General features: G+C 46.3%; 1 protein-coding gene and 1 long non-coding RNA gene across 2 annotated transcripts in view; one reads left to right on the top strand and one right to left on the bottom strand.

Moving 5' to 3' along the window:
* The window catches only part of PHLPP1 (PH domain and leucine rich repeat protein phosphatase 1), a 232,065-nt gene extending 215,560 nt beyond the window's left edge, over positions 1-16,505 (bottom strand). Inside the window, exon 1 of the mRNA XM_027525964.1 lies at positions 15,392-16,505. Within this exon, the coding sequence (XP_027381765.1) occupies positions 15,392-16,505 (1,114 nt within the window). The remainder of the gene's footprint in view (positions 1-15,391) is intronic.
* Positions 16,506-17,034: 529 nt separating this feature from the next.
* Positions 17,035-21,773, top strand: LOC113882900. Its single transcript, XR_003508472.1, has 3 exons — positions 17,035-17,400; positions 20,463-20,545; positions 21,482-21,773. It is a non-coding gene; the product is annotated as an uncharacterized LOC113882900 (long non-coding RNA).
* The last annotated feature ends 3,568 nt before the right edge of the window (positions 21,774-25,341 follow it).

The following is a 25,341-nucleotide window of genomic DNA, read 5'->3' as shown; positions in this document are numbered from 1 at the left end:
CCTCCTCCAGGGGATCTTCCCAACCCAGAGATCGAACCCTGTCTCTCGTCTCATTAGCAAATGGGCTCTTTACCACCAGCACCACCTACGGAAGCTGCCGGCTCGACAAACCCCGAGTACTGAATAAACCCCGAGTACTAAATAAACCCCGAGTACTAAATAAACCCCGAGTACTAAATAAACCCCGAGTACTAAATAAACCCCGAGTACTGAATAAACCCCGAGTACTGAATAAACCCCGAGTACTAAATAAACCCCGAGTACTAAATAAACCCCGAGTACTGAATAAACCCCGAGTACTGAATAAACCCCGAGTACTAAATAAACCCCGAGTACTAAATAAACCGCTCTATTAACTCAGTCTACCGGTAACCCTCCGGTGGTAACACTGTCCGCCTCCCTGGGTTCTTATGAGGGTTAAATGAGCTCGTATTTACCCCGAGTACTAAATAAACCGCTCTATTAACTCAGTCTACCGGTAACCCTCCGGTGGTAACACTGTCCGCCTCCCTGGGTTCTTATGAGGGTTAAATGAGCTCGTATTTACCCCGAGTACTAAATAAACCGCTCTATTAACTCAGTCTACCGGTAACCCTCCGGTGGTAACACTGTCCGCCTCCCTGGGTTCTTATGAGGGTTAAATGAGCTCGTATTTACCCCGAGTACTAAATAAACCGCTCTATTAACTCAGTCTACCGGTAACCCTCCGGTGGTAACACTGTCCGCCTCCCTGGGTTCTTATGAGGGTTAAATGAGCTCGTATTTACCCCGAGTACTAAATAAACCGCTCTATTAACTCAGTCTACCTGTGACCCTCCGGTGGTAACACTGTCCGCCTCCCTGGGTTCTTATGAGGGTTAAATGAGCTCGTATTTACCCCGAGTACTAAATAAACCGCTCTATTAACTCAGTCTACCTGTGACCCTCCGGTGGCAACACTGTCCGCCTCCCTGGGTACTAAATAAACTGCTCTATTAACTCAGTCTACCTGTAACCCTCCGGTGGTAACACTGTCCGCCTCCCTGGGTTGTTATGAGGGTTAAATGAGCTCGTATTTACCCCGAGTACTAAATAAACCGCTCTATTAACTCAGTCTACCTGTGACCCTCCGGTGGTGACACTGTCCGCCTCCCTGGGTACTAAATAAACCGCTCTATTAACTCAGTCTACCTGTAACCCTCCGGTGGTAACACTGTCCGCCTCCCTGGGTTGTTATGAGGGTTAAATGAGCTCGTATTTACCCCGAGTACTAAATAAACCGCTCTATTAACTCAGTCTACCTGTGACCCTCCGGTGGTGACACTGTCCGCCTCCCTGGGTTGTTATGAGGGTTAAATGAGCTCGTATTTACCCCGAGTACTAAATAAACCGCTCTATTAACTCAGTCTACCGGTAACCCTCCGGTGGTAACACTGTCCGCCTCCCTGGGTTCTTATGAGGGTTAAATGAGCTCGTATTTACCCCGAGTACTAAATAAACCGCTCTATTAACTCAGTCTACCGGTAACCCTCCGGTGGTAACACTGTCCGCCTCCCTGGGTTCTTATGAGGGTTAAATGAGCTCGTATTTACCCCGAGTACTAAATAAACCGCTCTATTAACTCAGTCTACCTGTGACCCTCCGGTGGCAACACTGTCCGCCTCCCTGGGTACTAAATAAACTGCTCTATTAACTCAGTCTACCTGTAACCCTCCGGTGGTAACACTGTCCGCCTCCCTGGGTTGTTATGAGGGTTAAATGAGCTCGTATTTACCCCGAGTACTAAATAAACCGCTCTATTAACTCAGTCTACCTGTGACCCTCCGGTGGTGACACTGTCCGCCTCCCTGGGTACTAAATAAACCGCTCTATTAACTCAGTCTACCTGTAACCCTCCGGTGGTAACACTGTCCGCCTCCCTGGGTTCTTATGAGGGTTAAATGAGCTCGTATTTACCCCGAGTACTAAATAAACCGCTCTATTAACTCAGTCTACCTGTGACCCTCCGGTGGTGACACTGTCCGCCTCCCTGGGTTCTTATGAGGGTTAAATGAGCTCGTATTTACCCCGAGTACTAAATAAACCGCTCTATTAACTCAGTCTACCTGTGACCCTCCGGTGGCAACACTGTCCGCCTCCCTGGGTACTAAATAAACTGCTCTATTAACTCAGTCTACCTGTAACCCTCCGGTGGTAACACTGTCCGCCTCCCTGGGTTGTTATGAGGGTTAAATGAGCTCGTATTTACCCCGAGTACTAAATAAACCGCTCTATTAACTCAGTCTACCTGTGACCCTCCGGTGGTGACACTGTCCGCCTCCCTGGGTACTAAATAAACCGCTCTATTAACTCAGTCTACCTGTAACCCTCCGGTGGTAACACTGTCCGCCTCCCTGGGTTGTTATGAGGGTTAAATGAGCTCGTATTTACCCCGAGTACTAAATAAACCGCTCTATTAACTCAGTCTACCTGTGACCCTCCGGTGGTGACACTGTCCGCCTCCCTGGGTTGTTATGAGGGTTAAATGAGCTCGTATTTACCCCGAGTACTAAATAAACCGCTCTATTAACTCAGTCTACCGGTAACCCTCCGGTGGTAACACTGTCCGCCTCCCTGGGTTCTTATGAGGGTTAAATGAGCTCGTATTTACCCCGAGTACTAAATAAACCGCTCTATTAACTCAGTCTACCGGTAACCCTCCGGTGGTAACACTGTCCGCCTCCCTGGGTTCTTATGAGGGTTAAATGAGCTCGTATTTACCCCGAGTACTAAATAAACCGCTCTATTAACTCAGTCTACCTGTGACCCTCCGGTGGCAACACTGTCCGCCTCCCTGGGTACTAAATAAACTGCTCTATTAACTCAGTCTACCTGTAACCCTCCGGTGGTAACACTGTCCGCCTCCCTGGGTTGTTATGAGGGTTAAATGAGCTCGTATTTACCCCGAGTACTAAATAAACCGCTCTATTAACTCAGTCTACCTGTGACCCTCCGGTGGTGACACTGTCCGCCTCCCTGGGTACTAAATAAACCGCTCTATTAACTCAGTCTACCTGTAACCCTCCGGTGGTAACACTGTCCGCCTCCCTGGGTTGTTATGAGGGTTAAATGAGCTCGTATTTACCCCGAGTACTAAATAAACCGCTCTATTAACTCAGTCTACCTGTGACCCTCCGGTGGTGACACTGTCCGCCTCCCTGGGTTGTTATGAGGGTTAAATGAGCTCGTATTTACCCCGAGTACTAAATAAACCGCTCTATTAACTCAGTCTACCTGTGACCCTCCGGTGGCAACACTGTCCGCCTCCCTGGGTACTAAATAAACTGCTCTATTAACTCAGTCTACCTGTAACCCTCCGGTGGTAACACTGTCCGCCTCCCTGGGTTGTTATGAGGGTTAAATGAGCTCGTATTTACCCCGAGTACTAAATAAACCGCTCTATTAACTCAGTCTACCTGTGACCCTCCGGTGGCAACACTGTCCGCCTCCCTGGGTACTAAATAAACTGCTCTATTAACTCAGTCTACCTGTAACCCTCCGGTGGTAACACTGTCCGCCTCCCTGGGTTGTTATGAGGGTTAAATGAGCTCGTATTTACCCCGAGTACTAAATAAACCGCTCTATTAACTCAGTCTACCTGTGACCCTCCGGTGGTGACACTGTCCGCCTCCCTGGGTACTAAATAAACCGCTCTATTAACTCAGTCTACCTGTAACCCTCCGGTGGTAACACTGTCCGCCTCCCTGGGTTGTTATGAGGGTTAAATGAGCTCGTATTTACCCCGAGTACTAAATAAACCGCTCTATTAACTCAGTCTACCTGTGACCCTCCGGTGGTGACACTGTCCGCCTCCCTGGGTACTAAATAAACCGCTCTATTAACTCAGTCTACCTGTAACCCTCCGGTGGTAACACTGTCCACCTCACTGGGTACTAAATAAACTGCTCTATTAACTCAGTCTACCTGTAACCCTCCGGTGGTAACACTGTCCGCCTCCCTGGGTTGTTATGAGGGTTAAATGAGCTCGTATTTACCCCGAGTACTAAATAAACCGCTCTATTAACTCAGTCTACCTGTGACCCTCCGGTGGTGACACTGTCCGCCTCCCTGGGTACTAAATAAACCGCTCTATTAACTCAGTCTACCTGTAACCCTCCGGTGGTAACACTGTCCGCCTCCCTGGGTTGTTATGAGGGTTAAATGAGCTCGTATTTACCCCGAGTACTAAATAAACCGCTCTATTAACTCAGTCTACCTGTGACCCTCCGGTGGTGACACTGTCCGCCTCCCTGGGTACTAAATAAACCGCTCTATTAACTCAGTCTACCTGTAACCCTCCGGTGGTAACACTGTCCACCTCACTGGGTACTAAATAAAATGCTCTATTAACTCAGTCTACCTGTAACCCTCCGGTGGTAACACTGTCCGCCTCCCTGGGTACTAAATAAACCGCTCTATTAACTCAGTCTACCTGTGACCCTCCGGTGGCAACACTGTCCGCCTCCCTGGGTACTAAATAAACTGCTCTATTAACTCAGTCTACCTGTAACCCTCCGGTGGTAACACTGTCCGCCTCCCTGGGTACTAAATAAACCGCTCTATTAACTCAGTCTACCTGTAACCCTCCGGTGGCGACACTGTCCGCCTCCCTGGGTTCTTATGAGGGTTAAATGAGCTCGTATTTACCCCGAGTACTAAATAAACCGCTCTATTAACTCAGTCTACCTGTGACCCTCCGGTGGCAACACTGTCCGCCTCCCTGGGTACTAAATAAACTGCTCTATTAACTCAGTCTACCTGTAACCCTCCGGTGGTAACACTGTCCGCCTCCCTGGGTTGTTATGAGGGTTAAATGAGCTCGTATTTACCCCGAGTACTAAATAAACCGCTCTATTAACTCAGTCTACCTGTGACCCTCCGGTGGCAACACTGTCCGCCTCCCTGGGTACTAAATAAACTGCTCTATTAACTCAGTCTACCTGTAACCCTCCGGTGGTAACACTGTCCGCCTCCCTGGGTTGTTATGAGGGTTAAATGAGCTCGTATTTACCCCGAGTACTAAATAAACCGCTCTATTAACTCAGTCTACCTGTGACCCTCCGGTGGTGACACTGTCCGCCTCCCTGGGTACTAAATAAACCGCTCTATTAACTCAGTCTACCTGTAACCCTCCGGTGGTAACACTGTCCGCCTCCCTGGGTTGTTATGAGGGTTAAATGAGCTCGTATTTACCCCGAGTACTAAATAAACCGCTCTATTAACTCAGTCTACCTGTGACCCTCCGGTGGTGACACTGTCCGCCTCCCTGGGTACTAAATAAACCGCTCTATTAACTCAGTCTACCTGTAACCCTCCGGTGGTAACACTGTCCACCTCACTGGGTACTAAATAAACTGCTCTATTAACTCAGTCTACCTGTAACCCTCCGGTGGTAACACTGTCCGCCTCCCTGGGTACTAAATAAACCGCTCTATTAACTCAGTCTACCTGTGACCCTCCGGTGGCAACACTGTCCGCCTCCCTGGGTACTAAATAAACTGCTCTATTAACTCAGTCTACCTGTAACCCTCCGGTGGTAACACTGTCCGCCTCCCTGGGTACTAAATAAACCGCTCTATTAACTCAGTCTACCTGTAACCCTCCGGTGGCAACACTGTCCGCCTCCCTGGGTTCTTATGAGGGTTAAATGAGCTCGTATTTACCCCGAGTTCTAAATAAACCGCTCTATTAACTCAGTCTACCGGTAACCCTCCGGTGGCAACACTGTCCGCCTCCCTGGGTACTAAATAAACCGCTCTATTAACTCAGTCTACCTGTAACCCTCCGGTGGCAACACTGTCCGCCTCCCTGGGTTCTTATGAGGGTTAAATGAGCTCGTATTTACCCCGAGTTCTAAATAAACCGCTCTATTAACTCAGTCTACCGGTAACCCTCCGGTGGCAACACTGTCCGCCTCCCTGGGTACTAAATAAACCGCTCTATTAACTCAGTCTACCTGTGACCCTCCGGTGGTAACACTGTCCGCCTCCCTGGGTACTAAATAAACCGCTCTATTAACTCAGTCTACCTGTGACCCTCCGGTGGTGACACTGTCCGCCTCCCCGAGTACTAAATAAACCGCTCTATTAACTCAGTCTACCTGTGACCCTCCGGTGGTAACACTGTCCGCCTCCCTGGGTACTAAATAAACCGCTCTATTAACTCAGTCTACCTGTGACCCTCCGGTGGTAACACTGTCCGCCTCCCCGAGTACTAAATAAACCGCTCTATTAACTCAGTCTACCTGTGACCCTCCGGTGGTAACACTGTCCGCCTCACTGGGTACTAAATAAACCGCTCTATTAACTCAGTCTACCGGTAACCCTCCGGTGGTAACACTGTCCGCCTCCCCGAGTACTAAATAAACCGCTCTATTAACTCAGTCTACCTGTGACCCTCCGGTGGCAACACTGTCCGCCTCCCTGGGTACTAAATAAACCGCTCTATTAACTCAGTCTACCTGTAACCCTCCGGTGGTAACACTGTCCGCCTCCCTGGGTACTAAATAAACCGCTCTATTAACTCAGTCTACCTGTAACCCTCCGGTGGCAACACTGTCCGCCTCCCTGGGTTGTTATGAGGGTTAAATGAGCTCGTATTTATAAAGCACTTAACACAGTGCCTAGCACATCGTAAGAATGATATAGATGTCTATCAGTTAAAAAACAAAAAACATCAACTGAGGAAAAGTGACAGTTTAAGTCACTAATGAAATACTCTATTCTCCAATAAAAGGTGTGTGGACAGCTTGTTCGCTCCTACTTCCTTTCTTAAACAACATAGGCTGAAATAAACAAAACTATAAAATACCACAGGAAAATACGGGAAATTTGTTTTAAACCTGCCCACCCCTCTTAAATTTTAGGATGGGGAGGCCTTCCTATGCATGACACAGAAGCCTGAATACCTAGAGGAAAAGACTGACGTAAAAGCACCAACAGACAAAGAAAGCAGCGACCTGCAAAACAAAGTTGGTTTCCCTAGCTATACCCTCCCCAGAAGCAAATCTGTAAGGCAGAAGGAAAAACACAAGCAACAAATAGAAAAGGGACAAGGGACATGAAAACACCATTCACAAGAGAAATAAGTCACCAACTAAAACATGGGGGAAAGAGACCTACATAATTAAGGACTGTAATTTTTTAAATGGAGATCCCCCTCCAAGACTATCTACCCCACCCACGCCCTTCAACCCACAAATATACCCACCACCTCCCATTATTCCCCCCACACTCAATGGAAAACGTGTGTGCGTGTATCGTGTACACACGTGTGTAAGGAAGAGTACACGTCTCCTCCAACTCCAGAGGTGTCACTTCTTCCCCCAAGGAGAGGCTCAGCTTATCGCATAAAACTGCACATCAGCTCCCTCGGCCACGTGCCGTCTCAGAGACTATCCAGAGAAACGCCCCCCGTTTCAGATCTGGAGGACACAGGCCGGAGGCATGTGTTTTCACCCGTCGTACTTCTGCGCTTGACAAAGTTCCCTTTCCAACAGTAAGAAAGGAACAGTCATCTCTGAGGAACTAACGGACTCCATAGATTGATTTCCATATAAAACTTGTCCTCGGGATAAACGAGTATCTCGTATGCTCCTACTTCCTACTTGGAGACTAGGGCCGGCAGGCAGAGGGCGACCCCATGCTGTCTGTCCAGTCACTGGTCCTAATCTACTCCAGAAAGGTTCTCTGCTTTGGCTGGCAACCTCAGGCTGACTGCATTAGGTCCAAGGACGTTCCTTTCTCCATGACAAAAGGCAGGGGGTTCCGCTGTTTTTAAACCCAAAGATAGGGGTTGCTGCTGCTGCTAAGTCGCTTCAGTCGTGTCCGACTCTGTGCGACCCCAAAGATGGCAGCCTACTGGGCTCCCCCATCCCTGGGATTCTCCAGGCAAGAACACCGGAGTGGGTTGCCATTTCCTTCTCCAATGAGAGATAGGGTTAGAGAACTTAACACAACGACAACATTTAGCCCTTCTAATCTGAAGGACAGACCCTCCAACGGAGCCCCAGGATGTTAGGAGCTGGAAGAGATCATACCCTACTCTACCCCAGGCTCCTCACTCACTGAGGAGGAGCTCGGAGCCCAGGGCAGGTTAAAATAGATGCCCACAGGCACAGCGAGCTTCCCCACTCAGACTTGTTTCTCTAAACTAAAGACCCCAGCTCAGGTCACAGCAGCCAAACTCCGAAGCCCTAAGACGTGGCCCCCATTCCAGTACGAGCAGTGTCCGCCACTCACTCATGTCTGACTCTTTGCGATCCCATGGACTGTAGCCCCCCAGGCTCCTCCGTCCATGCGACTCTCCAGGCAGGAATACTGGAGTGGGTTGCCATTCCCTTCTCCAGGGGATCTTCCCAACCCGGGGATAGAACCTGGGTCTCCCACACTGCAGGCAGACTCTTTACTGTCTGAGCCACCAGGGAAGCCCAGCCCCACTTACCAGGGAAGCCCATTCAGGTGCTAAAGTATACCCAAAAAGCTCTCCCAATATATGGTTAGAAACAAAGAAACAATTCCTTAAGGATGTATTTCTCATACATGACAATAAAAGTCAAAAACTGGTTCTGTTCATAGAATCACACTCTTTGGACCATGTGTCAGGAGTGAGCTGACTGTAAAACCCAGATAATTATTAAATAGGCAGTGGAAACAAATACAGTTTGTACTTTCTTTCGCTGTATCTAAAAGCATGCCTGGTATCTGAAAGAAAACTCAAACGTTCTAACATATTACTAATGGAGGGAGACACATGAAAACACACTCTCCACCTGCTCTTCATCAGATGTGCAAGCCAGCAGAACCAGACACCAACAAGCACGAAATTCTTCCTGCTTGAAAAGAACGTGGGGCGGGGGAGGCGGGACAAAAAAATCAACCAATTCAAATTATCTCAAATTTCTAGTTTTTCCCATTCATTATTGACACTGTCCAAAACAAAATTATTGCAAATTTTATTCAAGTATCAACCAAATGCTTTCGTGTAACATTAGGGGGACTAATTTACTTCTGCTGCTGCTGCTGCTGCTGCTGCTGCTGCTGAGTCGCTTCAGTCGTGTCCGACTCTGTGCAGCCCCATAGACGGCAGCCCACCAGGCTCCGCCGTCCCTGGGATTCTCCAGGCAAGAACACTGGAGTGGGTTGCCATTTCCTTCTCCAAATTTACTTCTAACAAGCTTCATTTCAGAAAATACATGTCAAAAATCCTGGATCCGGGGGACTTCCTCGGTGATCCAGTGGTTAAGAGCCTGCTCTGCGGTGCAGTGGACGGGGCTTTGATCCCTGGGCGGGAACTCAGATCCCACGTGCCACAGGGCAACGGAGCCCACGTGCCTACCACAGGATTTCATATGATGTGATGAACATCTTCCGTACTACAACGAAGGCCTGATGCCGTCAAATAAACAGCTTTTTAAATTCTGGATTTTTTTTTGTTTTGCTAAAGTATCAACATCTACAAACTTACAACATATGTATAATGTATAACCAAAATATTTCACTCCAATAGAACTTCTAAGTCCCAAACTCTGAAGTCACTGGACTTGTACCTTAGTAAGACACTTTATTATTAATACATTTTACAATGTATTAAAGCAATCTCAAATGTAAAAATACAACAGGGAAACATTTCAGCATTAATGTGGCATTATGGGATGGTTCTGCTTTGCTTCATTTAACATACTAAAAGGCATACCAGGCATGTATTTTATATATATATATAAAACAAAACCATTCTACCTCTAAATTGACATGTAATTACCCTTCAGTAATCCAGTAACCATTACTATTCTTGATTATAAAGTACAATTATCACATAACTTGAAAGAGCTGCTATTTCTTAGTTGACCAAATATCCTAATGTTCTTTAATCAAACTATCATTAAAGTCTATTTTTTCCAGGCCCCGGAATTTCAATTTATGAAAACTTTCCAAAGCCTAGAGAGGAAGTTTCATAACAACCAGTCACACAGACTTAGGTTATAAGCAGCTAATACGTCTAAAGAATCCATATGGTCAATTTTCTTTGGTTTTACTTTAACTCTACTGTCTTTAGAAAACCAAAGGCAAGTATAAAAGCCTGCCCAAGAAGCACAGGGACCTGAAGCCAGACTCAAAACCTCTCGTCAGTGCTGTCCCTGAAGCCTGGAGTGCAGTAGGTTTTAGAAGGTGAGACTTTCAGAGGAAAAAAAAAAAAAAAAGGCTTAATTTACCCGGACTATTTTGGACGTTTTAATAACATTTCTTTCTCTTTTTCAAAATGTCAGCATCTTTAAAGAAAAGGCTTTTCTACTGAGTGGCTTCAGGGTCTCTCAACTGTCACAGCACAATTAAACCCTTCTCCTGTCCAGGTAGACTGAACCGTGTTCAACCCTGGCACATAACCAAATCATTAAATCTCAGACGCCTCATTTGATAGATGCCTCATTAAATTCATCTCAAAGTTGAGGTAAGAGATGCCTGTGAAAAGGAGGGGGGCACACCTTAACTCTTAAGAAAACTTTGAGAGAGGATCTCAAAATCCACACAGAGCTTCATTCACATGAAGGTATTAACACCTCCAATCTCCTGCCCTGGGAGGTAGGCAGGTAAGTAGGCAGGGGTGTGTGGGTGTGGGTGTGTGTGTCCTGGGAGAGGGCTGTGTCCTGGGAGAGATGTGTGTGTGCATTTAACACAATCCCTGGGGAAACAGGAAGGAAAGCCGAAGATTCAGGACACACACCATCAGCTGCTTCACAAAATTCACAGATTCAACTCAACAAATGTTTAAACTAAAGTGCCAGGTATTATACGAGCCTTGGATCATACACAACCTCAATAAATGCTATGTTACCAAGAAATCAAGTTCAGCATTCTATAAAGAAAGAGAACAACAAAATAAAACACCTTACACTTTAAAAAATAATAAGAATCTTGGGGAAATCAATCATTTAACAATCTTACAGATACAAAAAAGAAACTTTATAAACTTATTTACACTCATCTCCTTTCCCTACAATTAAAACACACACACACACACATCATTTTAGGAATAACTATGAAACTTAGGGAGAGTACTTACTCTCTGGCCCTGTATAATACAGAAATTACAAAAACTGAACAGCATAGTGACATTAATAAAGCACTATTGATCACTAAAGTACAAATAAGTTTACTTCAAATAAAAGATTTGTGCAAATCTTTCATGATAGCTATTTTTGACACTTACAAGTAAAGCTATGTTTTAAAGGAACTGAAGTGTCACACCTCCATCTTCAGAACTTATCCACTTTTCAGATCAAGTGCTAATACTCTATAGCCAGTGACAATTTTATGGTTTAACAACTGAGACATGCTCAAGCAAGAGAATAAAGAACCATTTGGTGAGCTGTATTTCACACCAACTTGAATGCACGTAGGACTATCTGCCCCGGGACACTCGGAGCCCTTCCGTGCTCCTTCTGTATTGCCCCTCACTGTCCAGTCTTGCTTCTTCATGGTAAAGGCAGCGTGATCAAAATAGAGCCGTCCACATTTTACGAGGAATACCACTTGGGACTAGAGGATACTATCACCTCATTACCAGCAAAAATAGCGTATTTCCTGAATGCTTTTAACCAAGTTAAAAATCCAAACATAAATGAGATCGATTCATGGAAAGTGACATGAATTTTAAGACAGAACGGGCATGCTCTCTTAGCTCTGCCAAGAGCTGAAAAACCACAAGCAAGAATCAGAACTCTTTACAGTCAGCTTCTCTGTCTGAAAAGAGGATTGACACTGACTCCTCCCTAATAATGCTTCTGAAAGGACACGAGATAATTTATGTGAAAGCTCTTTTAAGATTTTTGAAGATAATAAACCCAACATATTAATAGATGTTATCAAACCACAGTTAATGAAGGACAAGACAGCATGCACTTTACATCAAAAACAAGTATAAAATATAAATGTAAAAAACAGAGTTAAGCCCTTTGTTCTTAAAAGGAGCTGAAGCACACGCTGGTGTCACATGTCCTACCACGCTACTCAACACCGCTCTGATTACAGCAGCAAGACACTGCTCGTCAATATTGCAGCTTAATGCTGAACCACCCCGCCTCGAGTTCACATAGGAAACCATGTAAGGTCTGATCATTCCCAGAAGAGAAAAGGAAGAGAAATAGGAGCGGGTGAGAAGTCTCTTTTCCAGAGCAATCCCAGAAAGCCATACATAAAAATATCCTGTCCAAGGTTCACCAGGCACAGTGGGAGTGCTCTCTGTTCTGTCAACATCCTTTCCCCGTCACAGTCTGAGCTGAAACAGCGAGATGACTAACCCAAAAAGGCAGAAGAGAGTCAAAAATATAAAGAAATACCATGTAACACCGCCCTTGATCAACGACTCAGGTGCCCCCAGGGAGTCCAAAACACAGCCTGATTACCGATGGTGAGCAACATAAATTCTTGAATTTTTTTTTCCACCTAAATGTACTCTCTGTCAAGTAAAATTTAAGATGGTTGATCTTAAAAGCAAATTAAATGTTAATGTACCTAACAGACTTAATACTTCATGCAAGTTATTTCGGATAAAGCCACAATTAATTTTTTTCTCATTTTAAGTCAGCTAAGAGCATGGCTTCTTGAGAGGAGCAGTAACGATTTTCAAACTAAAGTTTCTATCACAGCTCTGCAATCACAAAGAACCCTGAGTCCAAAGCCTTTCAGTTCATTAAAGACTTTCATTTTACTTTGCCTAAATAAATATTTAAATATTAAAAAAAAACACAAATGGCTTCCAAAGCCTTTTTGAGAATCACTTGGGCCAAGTTATAAACACTAAAATTTAACTGAAAGGTGACCTAAGAGAATGAAGTCTTCCCCAACAAGAGCTTCTTAAAAAAAAAAAGCAACTGATAAACAGACAAACTATATAAACAACAGGTAACGAGCTCAATTTAAATACAGGAAAACATTCAGAAGCCTTCAAAGGCAACTTCCTCGTCTATCCTTAACTCCAGCCACACATATAAACAAAGTGATGCAAAGCAACAAATTTAAAAGTAAGTTACATGTAAAATTCTAAGAACAAATGTGGTACAAAACACCCACTCAAAGGGTCTCCTGTGAAACAAATGTTAATTCTCTTCTTGAGGAAAAGAATTACTACTTTCTTGTTGGGTGTCCTACATTCCAAAGGGGTAATTTCTGGGAATCTCCTCCCAGCTCAATGCAAACCTCCATGACATGTGAAGTCTTGATAATGTTCCTGTGATAAGCGAGACCACCTTATAACAAAGCCCTTTTGTTCATCAACAACTACATTTCCTTGCAAAGGTTCAAGATTGTTCTATGGCAAAGAACAGCAAAAGAGATGTTTGATATATTAACTTTGGCTTAAACTCAATTTTGTATAAAATGTGCAATTAGACATCTTGATCAGGCACCTTCCTTCTAGGACTCCTGTATACAGGCTTCATTTTCAAGAATAGGCTGGATGCTATGTGTGGCTTCCCCATTTTATTAGCTACCTTTACAAGCGTATACACAGAGGGGTATATGTATTTATGCTGTGCATACTACAGCAGAGCAAGTTAAGTTTAGAGTGAAGTAACAATTACTGCTTTTCATGAAGAACAGAACAAAAAGATTAAAATGTGCACACCAGAAATTTGAGATTTAACCAGAAAGATAATCTGTAAACTTTACACCGAGATAAGTTTAAAAAACAAAAAGAAAGAAAAAAACACCTGTATATCATCCACTTAGAACATTTCAGACACACTTGAAGAGACAATCAAGGGGAATCAAAGATTTAAATGCCATGACTAGGACACCTAAAACCCTTCCCATGGACATCTATCATGATCAACAACTCAATCATGAGGAAAATGAGGCATGCAGAGCTCTTTCCATGCAAAATATGTTCAATATGTTCAAAATGTGCTTAACACAGCCCTTGCTTCTTTACACACACACAGACACACACACAGGCATTTACCATTCTCATGTTAACAAAACACTCATTCCAAGCATGATTATCATTTAACGCTTTCATAAAATAACAGTATTTTATAAATTACGTGAGCCGCAAGAGAGAATTTAGTTGTTGCTCCCACATTATAAAAAAAAAAAATCACCTATTTTCTAGGCCATAATCTTTTTAAAGACTTGTCATCCGGTTGGGACATTATCTTCAGGTACTGCAAATGCTATTGTACTACGATACGGTTTTCTTTATGAGGCCAAAATCCATCAGAAATCCACGTGAATTGCAGAAAAACCTCAATTAAACATAAAGGAACATCTCGCCAGGAATGCTACCAGTCTTGCATATCTCAGTGTAGGAGTAAAGAGCTCTTCATTCAAACTGGCTAAACTGCAACTACAACACAAGAGTGGACCAGAAGCATGAAGTTGGAGGGAATGGCTGCAGATGATGCGATTACAAGCCTGACTCTCTTTCCACCACCACCTACAGCCTAAGCGCAGAAGTAATTTACTACTTTAGTAAATTTGGGGAAGATGTAACTTCTTATCTAACTATTACACTAACCTTGTTTTAAATAAAATTCATTGCCACTAAAACATGATTCTTCAAACCAGCAGAGGAAAAGGACATAAAGAACTTATTAAGCTCAAATATATAGCCAGGACCCACAGCTCCCTAATTTAGCACCAGCCAACTCTTTAAAAGAGAAACACTAGTCACCCCTGGTCAAGAACTTGATCTAATGTATCAATTCTATCCCAATGAAAAAATTTAAGATCTTTAATCTAGAAATGAAAAAGGATGCGGAGGATTTTAGATCACACTCAGTGAGAGACGACAATCCCAAGTCCTACTGTGACCCCTATGTATCCCTATTGGAAGTCACATTGTCAGTTCTGGCTATAAAGGTTAGAGGGGAGAAACTGAGAGAACGAAATAGGCAAAACCACTTCTGATGCAAGAAGTACACTTGCAGAGGAGACTGAAATAAAGCCAAGAAGCGCTAAGGAAAAGTATCACTAAAGAGGATCGTGGCTGCCGGGTTCCACCGAGGACCAAGTGGGTAAAGGACAGGACCGGGAGCAGGAGCAGGGCACCGGCCGACCCGGACTGAGCTCGGGGCGGGCGCCGCCGGCCGCGCACGGTCGCACGCAGGCCGGGTGCTCCGGAACGTTTCCCGCGGTCCTTTTCCTCCGCTGGTTTCACTGCACGTGAAGTTGCCCTGAAACCCCAAGCCCCGCAGCCCGAAGGCGGCACTGTCACTGAGGGGCTCCTCTCAGGAGCATGTGCACCCGGGGCCCCGCCGCCTGCCCCGCGCCCGCGGCGGGAAGCGCTCGGCTCGGTCCCACCGGTCGTCCGCGCGAGCCGCGAAGGGCTAACAGAGCCCCGAGGGCGCGCGCGGCGCGGGTGCAGGTGACCGCCTTACCTGCGTAGAAGCGGATGAGGCAGCCGACCTCCGAGTCCAGGCCCTCCTCCTGCACCCTCCACAGCGCCCCGAAGCCCAGCTGGAAGAGGTAGTCGTTCTGGATCTGCAGCGGCTTCTCATCCGCCTCCAGGCGCCGCGCGGTCTCCCCGTGCAGCTGCACATACAGGGTGGGCGGCGGGGGCGCCTTCTCCGCGGCCGCCGCGTCCCCGTCCGGGCTCTCCTCCGCCGGCCGATCGCGGGCGGCGCCGCCCGAGGCCTCGACGCCTCTCGGGGCCGTCGGCGGTGGTGGGGAGGCGGCCGGGGAGAGCGGCCGGGCGCCAGAAGAGCGGCCGCGTAGGCGGGGCTGGCCCGGGTCAGCCTCGAGCTCCTCGGACGACGACGAGCAGTAGGGATCCGGCCGGCCCGACGCGCCCTCGGGGCCCGGGCTCGGCCGGGGGCTCTCGGGCTCGGGGGCCGGGCCCGCGCCGTCCGGGGCCCGCAGGGTGCCCAGGCTGCAGCCCGCGGGCGCGGGGCCGGCGCGGGAGGCGCGGCGCGGCGGCGGCCCCCCGACGGCGGCCAGCGCGGCCTTCCCGGGCGGCGGCCCCGCGGGGCCCCGGCCCGGCACCTTCAGCACTCCGCCGGCCCTGGGGCCCGCCTGCAGCAGGCGGGCGGCCACCTCGCCGGCCGTGGTGTCCAGCGTGCAGAGCACCGGGCGCAGGCGGCTGGCGGCCGGGTGGCGGTCGAGGACGTGCACGCAGCCGCGCTGGAGCTGGTGCCGCACCCAGTCCCGGTCCGACGGCTGCAGCGGCAGCATCTGCCGGGGCCGCGGGAGCAGAGCCCGGCGGTCCAGGCTCCGCGAGCACGGCGGCGCCGCGGCCGGGCCGGGGGCGGGGAGGCCGGCGGGGCGCGGGGCGGCGGCGGCGGACGCGTTCCTCTTCAGCCGGCTTCTCCTCAGCAGCAGCGAGCTGGCGCCGGGCCCCGGGGCGGCCCCGCCGGCGGCGGGCAGGGGCGCCGGGCCGCGCCGCCGCCTGCGAGCCGCGCCTCCCGCCCGGCCCGGCGCCGCGGTCAGCGCGGGCCCGGGGCCGCCCGCCGCGGCCCTGCCCTCCGCGCGGGTCTCCGCGGCCGCGGGCTCCATGGCGGCGGGGCTCGGCGCGGCCCCGGTTCGGGGGCCGGCGGGCGCACAGCGAGCGGGGGGCGGCGGCGCCGCCAGTGGCGTTCGCGCGGCCGTTCCAGGCGATTATGTGGCTGCTCGGAGCGCTCCGTCGGCGTCTCGGTGTTCCATCCCGCGCGCCCGCCCGGCCGCCACCGCCCCCGGCCCGCCCCTCGCCTCGCGCCGCCTAGGCAGCCGCCGAGCCGGCCTCATTGAATATTAATCGCGCGCCGGGAGCGCCGGGCGGGAGGCCGGCGGGCGGCGCGCCTCATGAATATGCATTACCCGCGTGACAGCGACCCCGCGGGCGGGCGCGCGGGGCGGGGCCTCGGGGTAAACAAGCGTGACGGCGTTGGGGGGCGGGGCCGCGCCGCCAGGCCCGGGGGCTTCCTGCGCGGGCCCGAGAGGGGAGGGGCCGAGGGACGGGCGGCGCGCGATGCCACCTGGGAGTTGTAGTTCCAGGCCGCGGTCGGGCGTCCCCGAGGGGGCCGTGGCGAACTACAAGTTCCAGAGATCCTCCAGCACCTCCCCGTCTTGCGGCCCGCCGCGGGCCCCGGACAGTGGGTCTGGTGCCCTCTGATGTTGGAGTCGATGCTCAGGGATGGTCGGTTTGGGAACTTGTAGTTACCCGCCAATTCCTGCTCCCCGAGGCTTTCATTTTCCCCGCTAGTTGAGACAGGGCTCAGACTCCAGACGGCACGAAGGTCCGGGCGCTCGGTCTTCCCCTCAGCACCTATGAACTCGCCCGGAGGCAGTCGTGCCGCCCCGGCCCGGCCCTCCGCCGCTCCTGTGTGAGGAGAACGGCCGAGAACCGGGCCCTCTCCCTGCTCAGCTTGAGGTCCACAAGGACTGAGGACACAGAAGGCGATGGGAAGCAGAGGTAACGCTGGAGTGGAGGCACGTGGGACAGAAGATCCGGGCCCTGTGTTCTCTTTTAACGTCTTCCCTTGGTTTTTCCTTCAATATTCAGAAAAAATTATATTCTGCGACCACAATGTTAGTCGTGCCGTAAAAAGTTGTACTTTCTTGTCGATTAAAACAATATTGTAGGCTGGATTAGAGCAGTTTACTATTTAAAAGAATTTGGTAAACCTTTTTAATGGAATTACCATTCCTCCGTATTGTTTCATAAATCTGGATTTTTACATGTAAGACTTCTGCAGCTGCAAACAGTCGCGGGCCTGCTTAACATCAATAAAGTTACTAAACCTGGGGGTGAATTGAGGGTAGGGGGTTTGAGGAAAGAGGAAGGAGAGAGAAACAGAGGCAAGAAAAACTGGAACTTGTAGCTGAAATAATAGAAACTAATAAGGGCAGAGAAAGTTGTACTTGGGTTATCTACACAGTTTCACTGAAGAGTAGAAGTTACAGGACAAAAAAATATTATCTTGACTCTTGAAATTCCTGTAGATGACTTTTTATATTTTTCTTTTGAATTATTACCTCTTGGCCTCATGAAACATGTTTATTCCATTTCAATTCAATCAACAGCTCAGAATTACTTTTGTAAAATTAGGGAGAATGCAAATTTTTCCGAGAGACATAAAATACAATTAATTTAACAAACAATTATAAACATATACCAAGCAGTCTGTTACAGCAGTGGAATAAATCAGACACTGCCCTTGCCTTTACAGAGTTTATAGATTAGAAACAAAGAGGTTCAACAGGTGAGAGGGATGTGGAAGAGGGGAAAACACCAGGCGTCATGGGAAGAAATAAAAATGAGGGAACTGACCTAGTCTAAGGAGTCCAACAATACAGACCTCACTTTGGACGAAATTTTCAGAAACAAATGAAACTGAGTTAAACTTTAAAAACACGTTAAATTTCAGTACTAAAACGTGGACTATTTACATTTCTGTATATTTTTTAGTTCCTTCATGGATTCCTCTAAGCCTCTAATTTTTTGCATATTAAGAAATATACATTAACTCTCATATATCTGCTTTCTAGAGTTATGTTTATGTAGCTAAGGTAATAAGCTCAAGGGGAGTTGGTTCCAGTCAGAGATACTGTCACCCCTGGCCCAGGGTCCATGCACGTCCTCTTGGGTTACAGCGCTGTTCTTAATCAGCTGGGGGCCTTCTGCAGTTTGACAGTCACCACCACTCTGCCTTTCTGTCCTTTAGGAACTGTGTTTACCCCTTGAAGGTATATGTAATCAAAAACTTCCCCCGGAAAAAAATTAAAGAAAAAGCATTGGCCAGAAAATTTAGTATGCCAAGCACTGGAGCAGGAAGAGGTTGGAGAGTCTTCTTACCTACCTGCCAGACGTGGTGTGAAGGGTTACTAACATTGGGAGGAGATAGGGGGCAGTGAATTATGGTCAAGTATCTCAAGGTGAAGAAAAAGGAAGTCCAGTCCAGCCTCAAAAACAGTGGGTCCTTTTTGTTCTTTTGATGAAGGGAGGGAGAATGAAGGATATAATTTTTATGTGGAGAAACTACTTCAGGCACAGTGTGTATAATCTACAAGAGATCATATCCCACTGTATCCAAAAGCATAAAACCAGAGGGGGAGCAGAAGGGCAGGGCCCACAGTGTGGCCCGTCCCTGGTTCTGGGGGTCCTCAACCTCCGGGGTCTGATGCCTCCTGATCTGAGGTGGAGCTGGTTAATAATAGCATTAGAAATAAAGTGCCCAGTAAATGTAATACCCTTGAAGCATCCCGAATCTACCCCCCCTACCCCTGCCCTAGTTCATGAAAAAACTGTCTTCCACGAAACCCATTCCTGGTGCCCAAAAAGTTGGGGACCGCTGCCTGGTTCCACTTCCAAACCTTCAATAAAGCGACTGAACTTGCGGGTGAGAGGAGAGAGAAAGAAATAGGAGTTCGTAAAGCATAGACAGTACCCTGAACACGAGACCAACTGGAACCTCAGAGTTATAATAAGATGGTGATAATGACAATGAAACTTGGAGTTTGCTAGTATCATGGAACATCCCCCAGACCATATGAGCCAAGCCATGCTGTACAAATTCTCTGAATGAGGAAAGGATTTCAGTGGAGAGCAAATGTTTTCCAGATACCCAGGAAATCGCAGCTTTTCCTACTTAACAAGTAGAATGGGGACTAGGACAGTATCTTGAAACCACGGTAACTCACAGATGCTCCCCAGCCCTCTAAAATGTCCCACGTGTACAATCTAATACACAGTTGTAACAAGCCTCACTTTTCAAAGAATCACAACTTCCAATGTGAAAAGATAATCCCCCAGAGAAACAACAGATGTAAAAGTTGCAAACCCTGATGCCAACTTGTTAAAATATTTTCACAGCTAAGTATAGAAAAAGAGAATGTAATTTTCAATTTTTCTGTTACAATTTATTTTATGCTGTGTGATTGATAACTGACTTGCTGTGTTTTGCATCTAGGTTAATCCTGTTTGCATCCTTAGATCCAAGATAAAAAGAAGCCATCTTTGGAATTTTTTTTCTAATACAAGCAGTTGGAATCTTAATGGAGGCATGAATTGATAGAGGATGGTTTCAGTCTGAATTGTTAAGTTCTCAGCTGTGTTCAGAAATAAACTCAGAAAGATGCAACATACCATGTAATACATTAGTTAGTACAGGATGAACAGGAATCTAATTATAGTTTCACATTTGTATATCCTTTGAGCTACTAGTGGTTAACCGTCCCTAGATTGCTCACTGTTTACTCATTCTCTTTTACTACGATAGCAAATAACTACTCAGTGCAGTAAATGGGCCCAGGGTAGCCAACCTGAATCCACATGTTCCCTGCTCACTGGCAGGGTGACACCTCCTCAGCTCTCCAAGGCTTCACCCATGCCTCGCAGACTTACCACATGAGCTCTTATCAAGATTGTGCCTGGCTCTAGGTAGCCTACTTTATGCATACGGCCTGGTAACGTTTCAGATCTTAGTGCACGCTTGTTTGTCCCCTAATTCTTTGTCTCTCTCTCATTCCTCACAGAAACAAATGAGATGTGTTTCTTCTTGTCACAACAATGAAGTATTAGAGAAAAAAATTGAGGCCATGGAATCCTACCACTTCTGGTAACAGTATAAATTACCTGGGACATTCATTCAGCAAGTATTTATTAAGCTTTTAAATGTAGGCATCATTTACCCCGCCCCCAGTGAATAGTATAGACAAAAATACCTTCCCTAAGAAAGTTTATAGGCATTGTCATTTTTTTTTAAGCTTTAGTTAAAATTGACCTACTCTCTTCTTTTGTAGAGATGGTTTTTATTTCAGGCAAATGGGATATATGAAAACCTAGGTATATAAACTATACATTAGACTATAGATATTTCTTCCCAAAGTACTTTATTCTTTCTCTTATATGACTTCATCAGACAATTGTTTTAAATACTGGGGTCCTATAATATTGATACATTTAAATATATTCATTGTGAAAATTGATGCCCAACTTTTAGAATCCTATTTTGGGTTCTAACAGTAGCCTAATACTTCTTTCAGTGAAGATTCACATCTAACAAGTATCCTTCCTACAACATTCCAAACCTTTTCCCCCTGAATCTTCCACAACTAAAAATAAAAAAGTATCCTCCAGAGGTAGAGGCTTCCCAGGTGGCTTGGTAGTAAAGAACCCCCCTGCCAATGCCGGAGACGCGAGAGACCAGGTTCGATCCCTGGGTCGGGAAGATGCCCTGGAGAAAGACATGGCAACCCACTCCAATGCTCTTGCCTGGGGAAGCCCATGGACAAAGCCCTGGCGCGCTACAGTCCATGGGGTCACAAGGAGTCGGACATGACTGAATCGACGTAGCACACACACACACATCTTCTAGATGATTCTCCTATACTTAGAGGCATTAATTATACCCTGAGGAATTGGCACGGGAATTCTCTTTTTCTGCCCCAGAATAGATTATAGGAGACACACTCAATCCCTAGAAATCTTGTTGTTTTCCCGTTTCCCACCAAATCCACTGAGCTGGACTCCTAGATATATTTGTTTCTTACAGCTGCCATAACAAAGTACCATGACCTGGATGGCTCCAACAACAGAAACTCTTACAGTCTGGAGGCTGAAGTCCAAAATCACAGTGTTGGCAGGATCGTGCTCCCTCTGAAGGCTGGGGGTTGGATGAGGGATTCTTCTTGCCTGGTTCCACTCCTGTTAATTGCCAACCTTCCTTATCCTGAAGCTGCATTACTGCAATCTCTTCTCTCTATTGTCTAACAGCATATTCAAAAGCAGAGACATCACTTTGGCAACAAAGGTCCATCTAGTCAAAGCTATGGTTTCTCCAGTAGTCATGTACGGATGTGGGAGTTGGGCCATAAAGAAGGCTGAGTCCAGAAGAACTGATGCTTTTGAACTGTGGTATTGCAGAAGACTCTTGAGAGTCCCTTGGGCAGCAAGGAGATCCAACCACTCGATCCTAAAGGAAATCAACCCTAAATATTCATTGGACGGACTGATGCTGAAGCTCCAATACTTTGGCCACCTGATGAGAAGAACCAACTGATTGGAAAAGACTCTGATGCTGGGAAAGATTGAAGGCAGGAGAAGAAAGGGACAAGAGAGGACGAGATGGTTGGATGGCATCACTGACTCAATAGACATGAGTTTGAGCAGACTCTGGGAGATGAAGGACAGGGAAGCCTGGCATGTTGCAGTCCATGGGTCCACAAAGAGCCAGACACGACTGAGCGACTGAATGACAACAAAAATAATACCTAAGGTTGGAAGTCAGAAAGTCCTCATTCTGGTCCTGGTTCTATACTAACTAGTTAACCAGGAACTTGGAAGGCATTTGGCCTCAAGAAGGCTTCAGTTACTGATTTATGAAATGAAGGAGTTGAACAAGATAGCATCTCTAAAAATCTCTACCAGCTCAAGAAATTTCTGGTTTTTGGCTGAAGGCAAAATTGTCTAAATTGGAATATTGGCAAATGTTTTTGTTAGTCACAAAGCAGAGGCTTTCACATTTAGATGACATTAATTTGAAATAAAGAGGCTCTTAAGGCTGATTCTTGCCATTTAAAAGAATTTCTAATGCATTTAAAATAACAGCAGGTTTATTTTGACATTTAAGGAAACTGCTGGGTTTTCAGTCCTTGAGAATATGAATTTGTCACAAATAGGAGCCAGTCTATGACAATAAGATCCATAGCCTCAGACTTCCAAACTCCAGGGTCTTTATCAGTTTTCCCTTTTATGGTCACGAGTGAGTAGAAATCTCATTAGCACAAAACAACGTCAGCTCACAGAGGTGAGAACGTCAGTCCGGTGAGCGCTGTGCACCAGGAGACACGGGAGCTGCTGGCAGCCACGGTTCCCGGCGCCACGGCCGGGATCAGCCAAACGTCCGCCAACAGCACAAGGTAAACAGGTGCCAGCAGAGTCCGAAAACCAGCACGCAGCGACAGTGGCTAACCCCAGTGCCGGGCGGTGCGGGAGAACCTTAGCAGCATGCTGAGTGAGAGCAGCCAGAGGCGGCGGAAGGTGTGCCAGAGGATCACGGTTGTGTCAAGTTCAGAAACAGCCACGCTAACCTGCGTGGTTTAGGGCGTGATTCAGATGGCAAAACTGAAATGACAAGGAAGGAAGTAACTAACAGACCAATGAGGTGGAACTGAGTGGTTCGTGACTGGAATAGAGCACGTGGCAGGGGGAGGGGGCACCTGGGACATTGACAGTGTCCTGTGTATTGACCCAGGCGGTGGGCACTTGGGTCTGTTTTAAAAAAATGTGTTCGGCCATACATTTGTGCTTGATGCACTTTCCTGCTTGTTTTATACTTCAGAACAAAGGTTTTTGTTTTTCTAAGATCAACTGTATGGTTTTGCTACAGTCTGAATTTCTACATTTTGTTCATAATTAAAAGTTTAAAATTAAGCTTCCCGCCACTTAATTCATTAAAATTTTATTTATAATTTAAAACAATTGAAAAATTAAAAATCTAAAGTAATTTGAGAGAACTATAAATATTACTTAAGAGTAATCAGTTCATTATAGAAAGTTTGGTCAATATATATAAAGATACAAATTTGAGGGAAAACAAAAAACAAAAAAACTCCAGTGACCCGGAGTTATTTTCACATATTTCCTTTAGATTTTTTTCTGTGTACTTTAATGGTGTAGAGATCATAACGATTTTACAATTTCCTATCCCATCCCATAGTTTTCTCACTGAAAACTATGCTATAAACATGAAAAATAAAGATATATGAAGATAATATAAATTTATATTTAATATAAATATAAATTTATTTTTTATTTATAAAGATATATAGATATAAAGATAATTTAGATTTCTAGATAAAAATGCATCACTTTGAAGAACCATGATTTACTTAAGCTCCATAAAGAATGAATCAGGTGGGACACTAGACTGGCCTTCAGTATTTTTATGCTTTTTTTTTTTTTTTTTTTTTACTATTTGTGGAAATAAAAATATGGTGATAGCGGATTTTGCGAGAGTCATCTTTCCTTATCTCTCTGTCCTTCGACCACAATTTAGCAACATTTAAATCAGGCAGCATCTGGTGTTCTTTTTAGATGATCTTGTGAGGAAGTGGAAATGAGGAAACACTTATCAAGGAAACATTCACCAAACCTATGCCATGTTGCATGAGGAAACATCACATAACATGCCATGATGGGGTGGCCAGGTCTCGCAAATACAAGACACCCAGTAACTGCAATATGTGGGCATCTGTATATGGAAAAATGTCACTGCCTGAGATTTGAGTTTAACCTGGTGCTCCGCATTGTAGCTGGCAGCCCCAGGCCAGACCACTGTCAAGCCTGTCACATGTTTTCTGATGTGATCTCTTTAACCCCTTTAAGACTTGTATATGATTCTCATTGTAGAGAAGAACTCAGAAAGGTTCAGCATCTTTTCTAGGGTCACATGGCTAGAGAGGAAGGAGAAAGCTAGGGTGAGTATATGGAGACGACTCGAAAACTGGCAGCAAAACCTGGAAGAGCAGTAGAAAGGCATTCACTTTCCAACTTTGTCCATGCATCTTAATTTCTACATTTTCCCTGTAAGATTAAAGTTCTGGGCAAAAGCACATGGACCAGAGTCTGTGTCTCCTTGTTTGAGCCCCATGCGAGCTTGTAGATCTAGACTTAGTCTGAGTTATATTTATTGACTCTGGGCCATACAGTGATATGATCTGAATTGTGATGGTCCAGTTATGCAGATGAACTCATTCCAGGAAGTCTGACCTAGCATCTGCTCCAGCCAGCTCTGTGTTAAGTATGAGGAATATGGTGATAGCTGCATCATCCATAAACCTTCCTCTTGGATCTACAATTTTAGAAGAAGTACCCACCTGCCCACCAGCATTGCTCTTACAAAAGCAGATGCCCTAGATTCTTCATCGGGAATCAGCTTCTCAAACTGGAGTTTCTTCCCTTCTTTAGAATCACATAACCTGGGAGTGGAAAGAAGGATGGGGGTAGTGAAGGCAGGAGGGAAGGAGGTAAGAAAGGAGAAATGGGCTGACTGTTCCCTTATTGGAGTATATACAATTTTTAATATTAAAAAATAGGAAAAACTCAAAATCTGACAATAGCTGTTTTTTGCCCCTGTGATATTTCAAAGAATGAACATTTTCCCATTACACCTTTTTTGTATTCTGAAGGTTGATAGTAATGTTAACATATGTTTTCTAGAATTGTAACCTACTTTGCTTCTGGTATGTAAAAGTATAAGAACCTAACTGTTAAACTGGTGCATGTTAGATTTAAATCAGGCAAAGGGCGCTGAAGGATGATAGAGTGGGAAAGCTCATATTTATATTTTCCCTACTCAAATATAAGTATTATAGTCAAGGTTGATTGATGAGATTTCTAGTGAATATCAAT

The sequence above is a fragment of the Bos indicus x Bos taurus genome, chromosome 24, assembly GCF_003369695.1.
Source record: "Bos indicus x Bos taurus breed Angus x Brahman F1 hybrid chromosome 24, Bos_hybrid_MaternalHap_v2.0, whole genome shotgun sequence".
NCBI lineage: Eukaryota > Metazoa > Chordata > Mammalia > Artiodactyla > Bovidae > Bos > Bos indicus x Bos taurus.
This window is presented reverse-complemented; position numbering and strand designations above follow the sequence as displayed.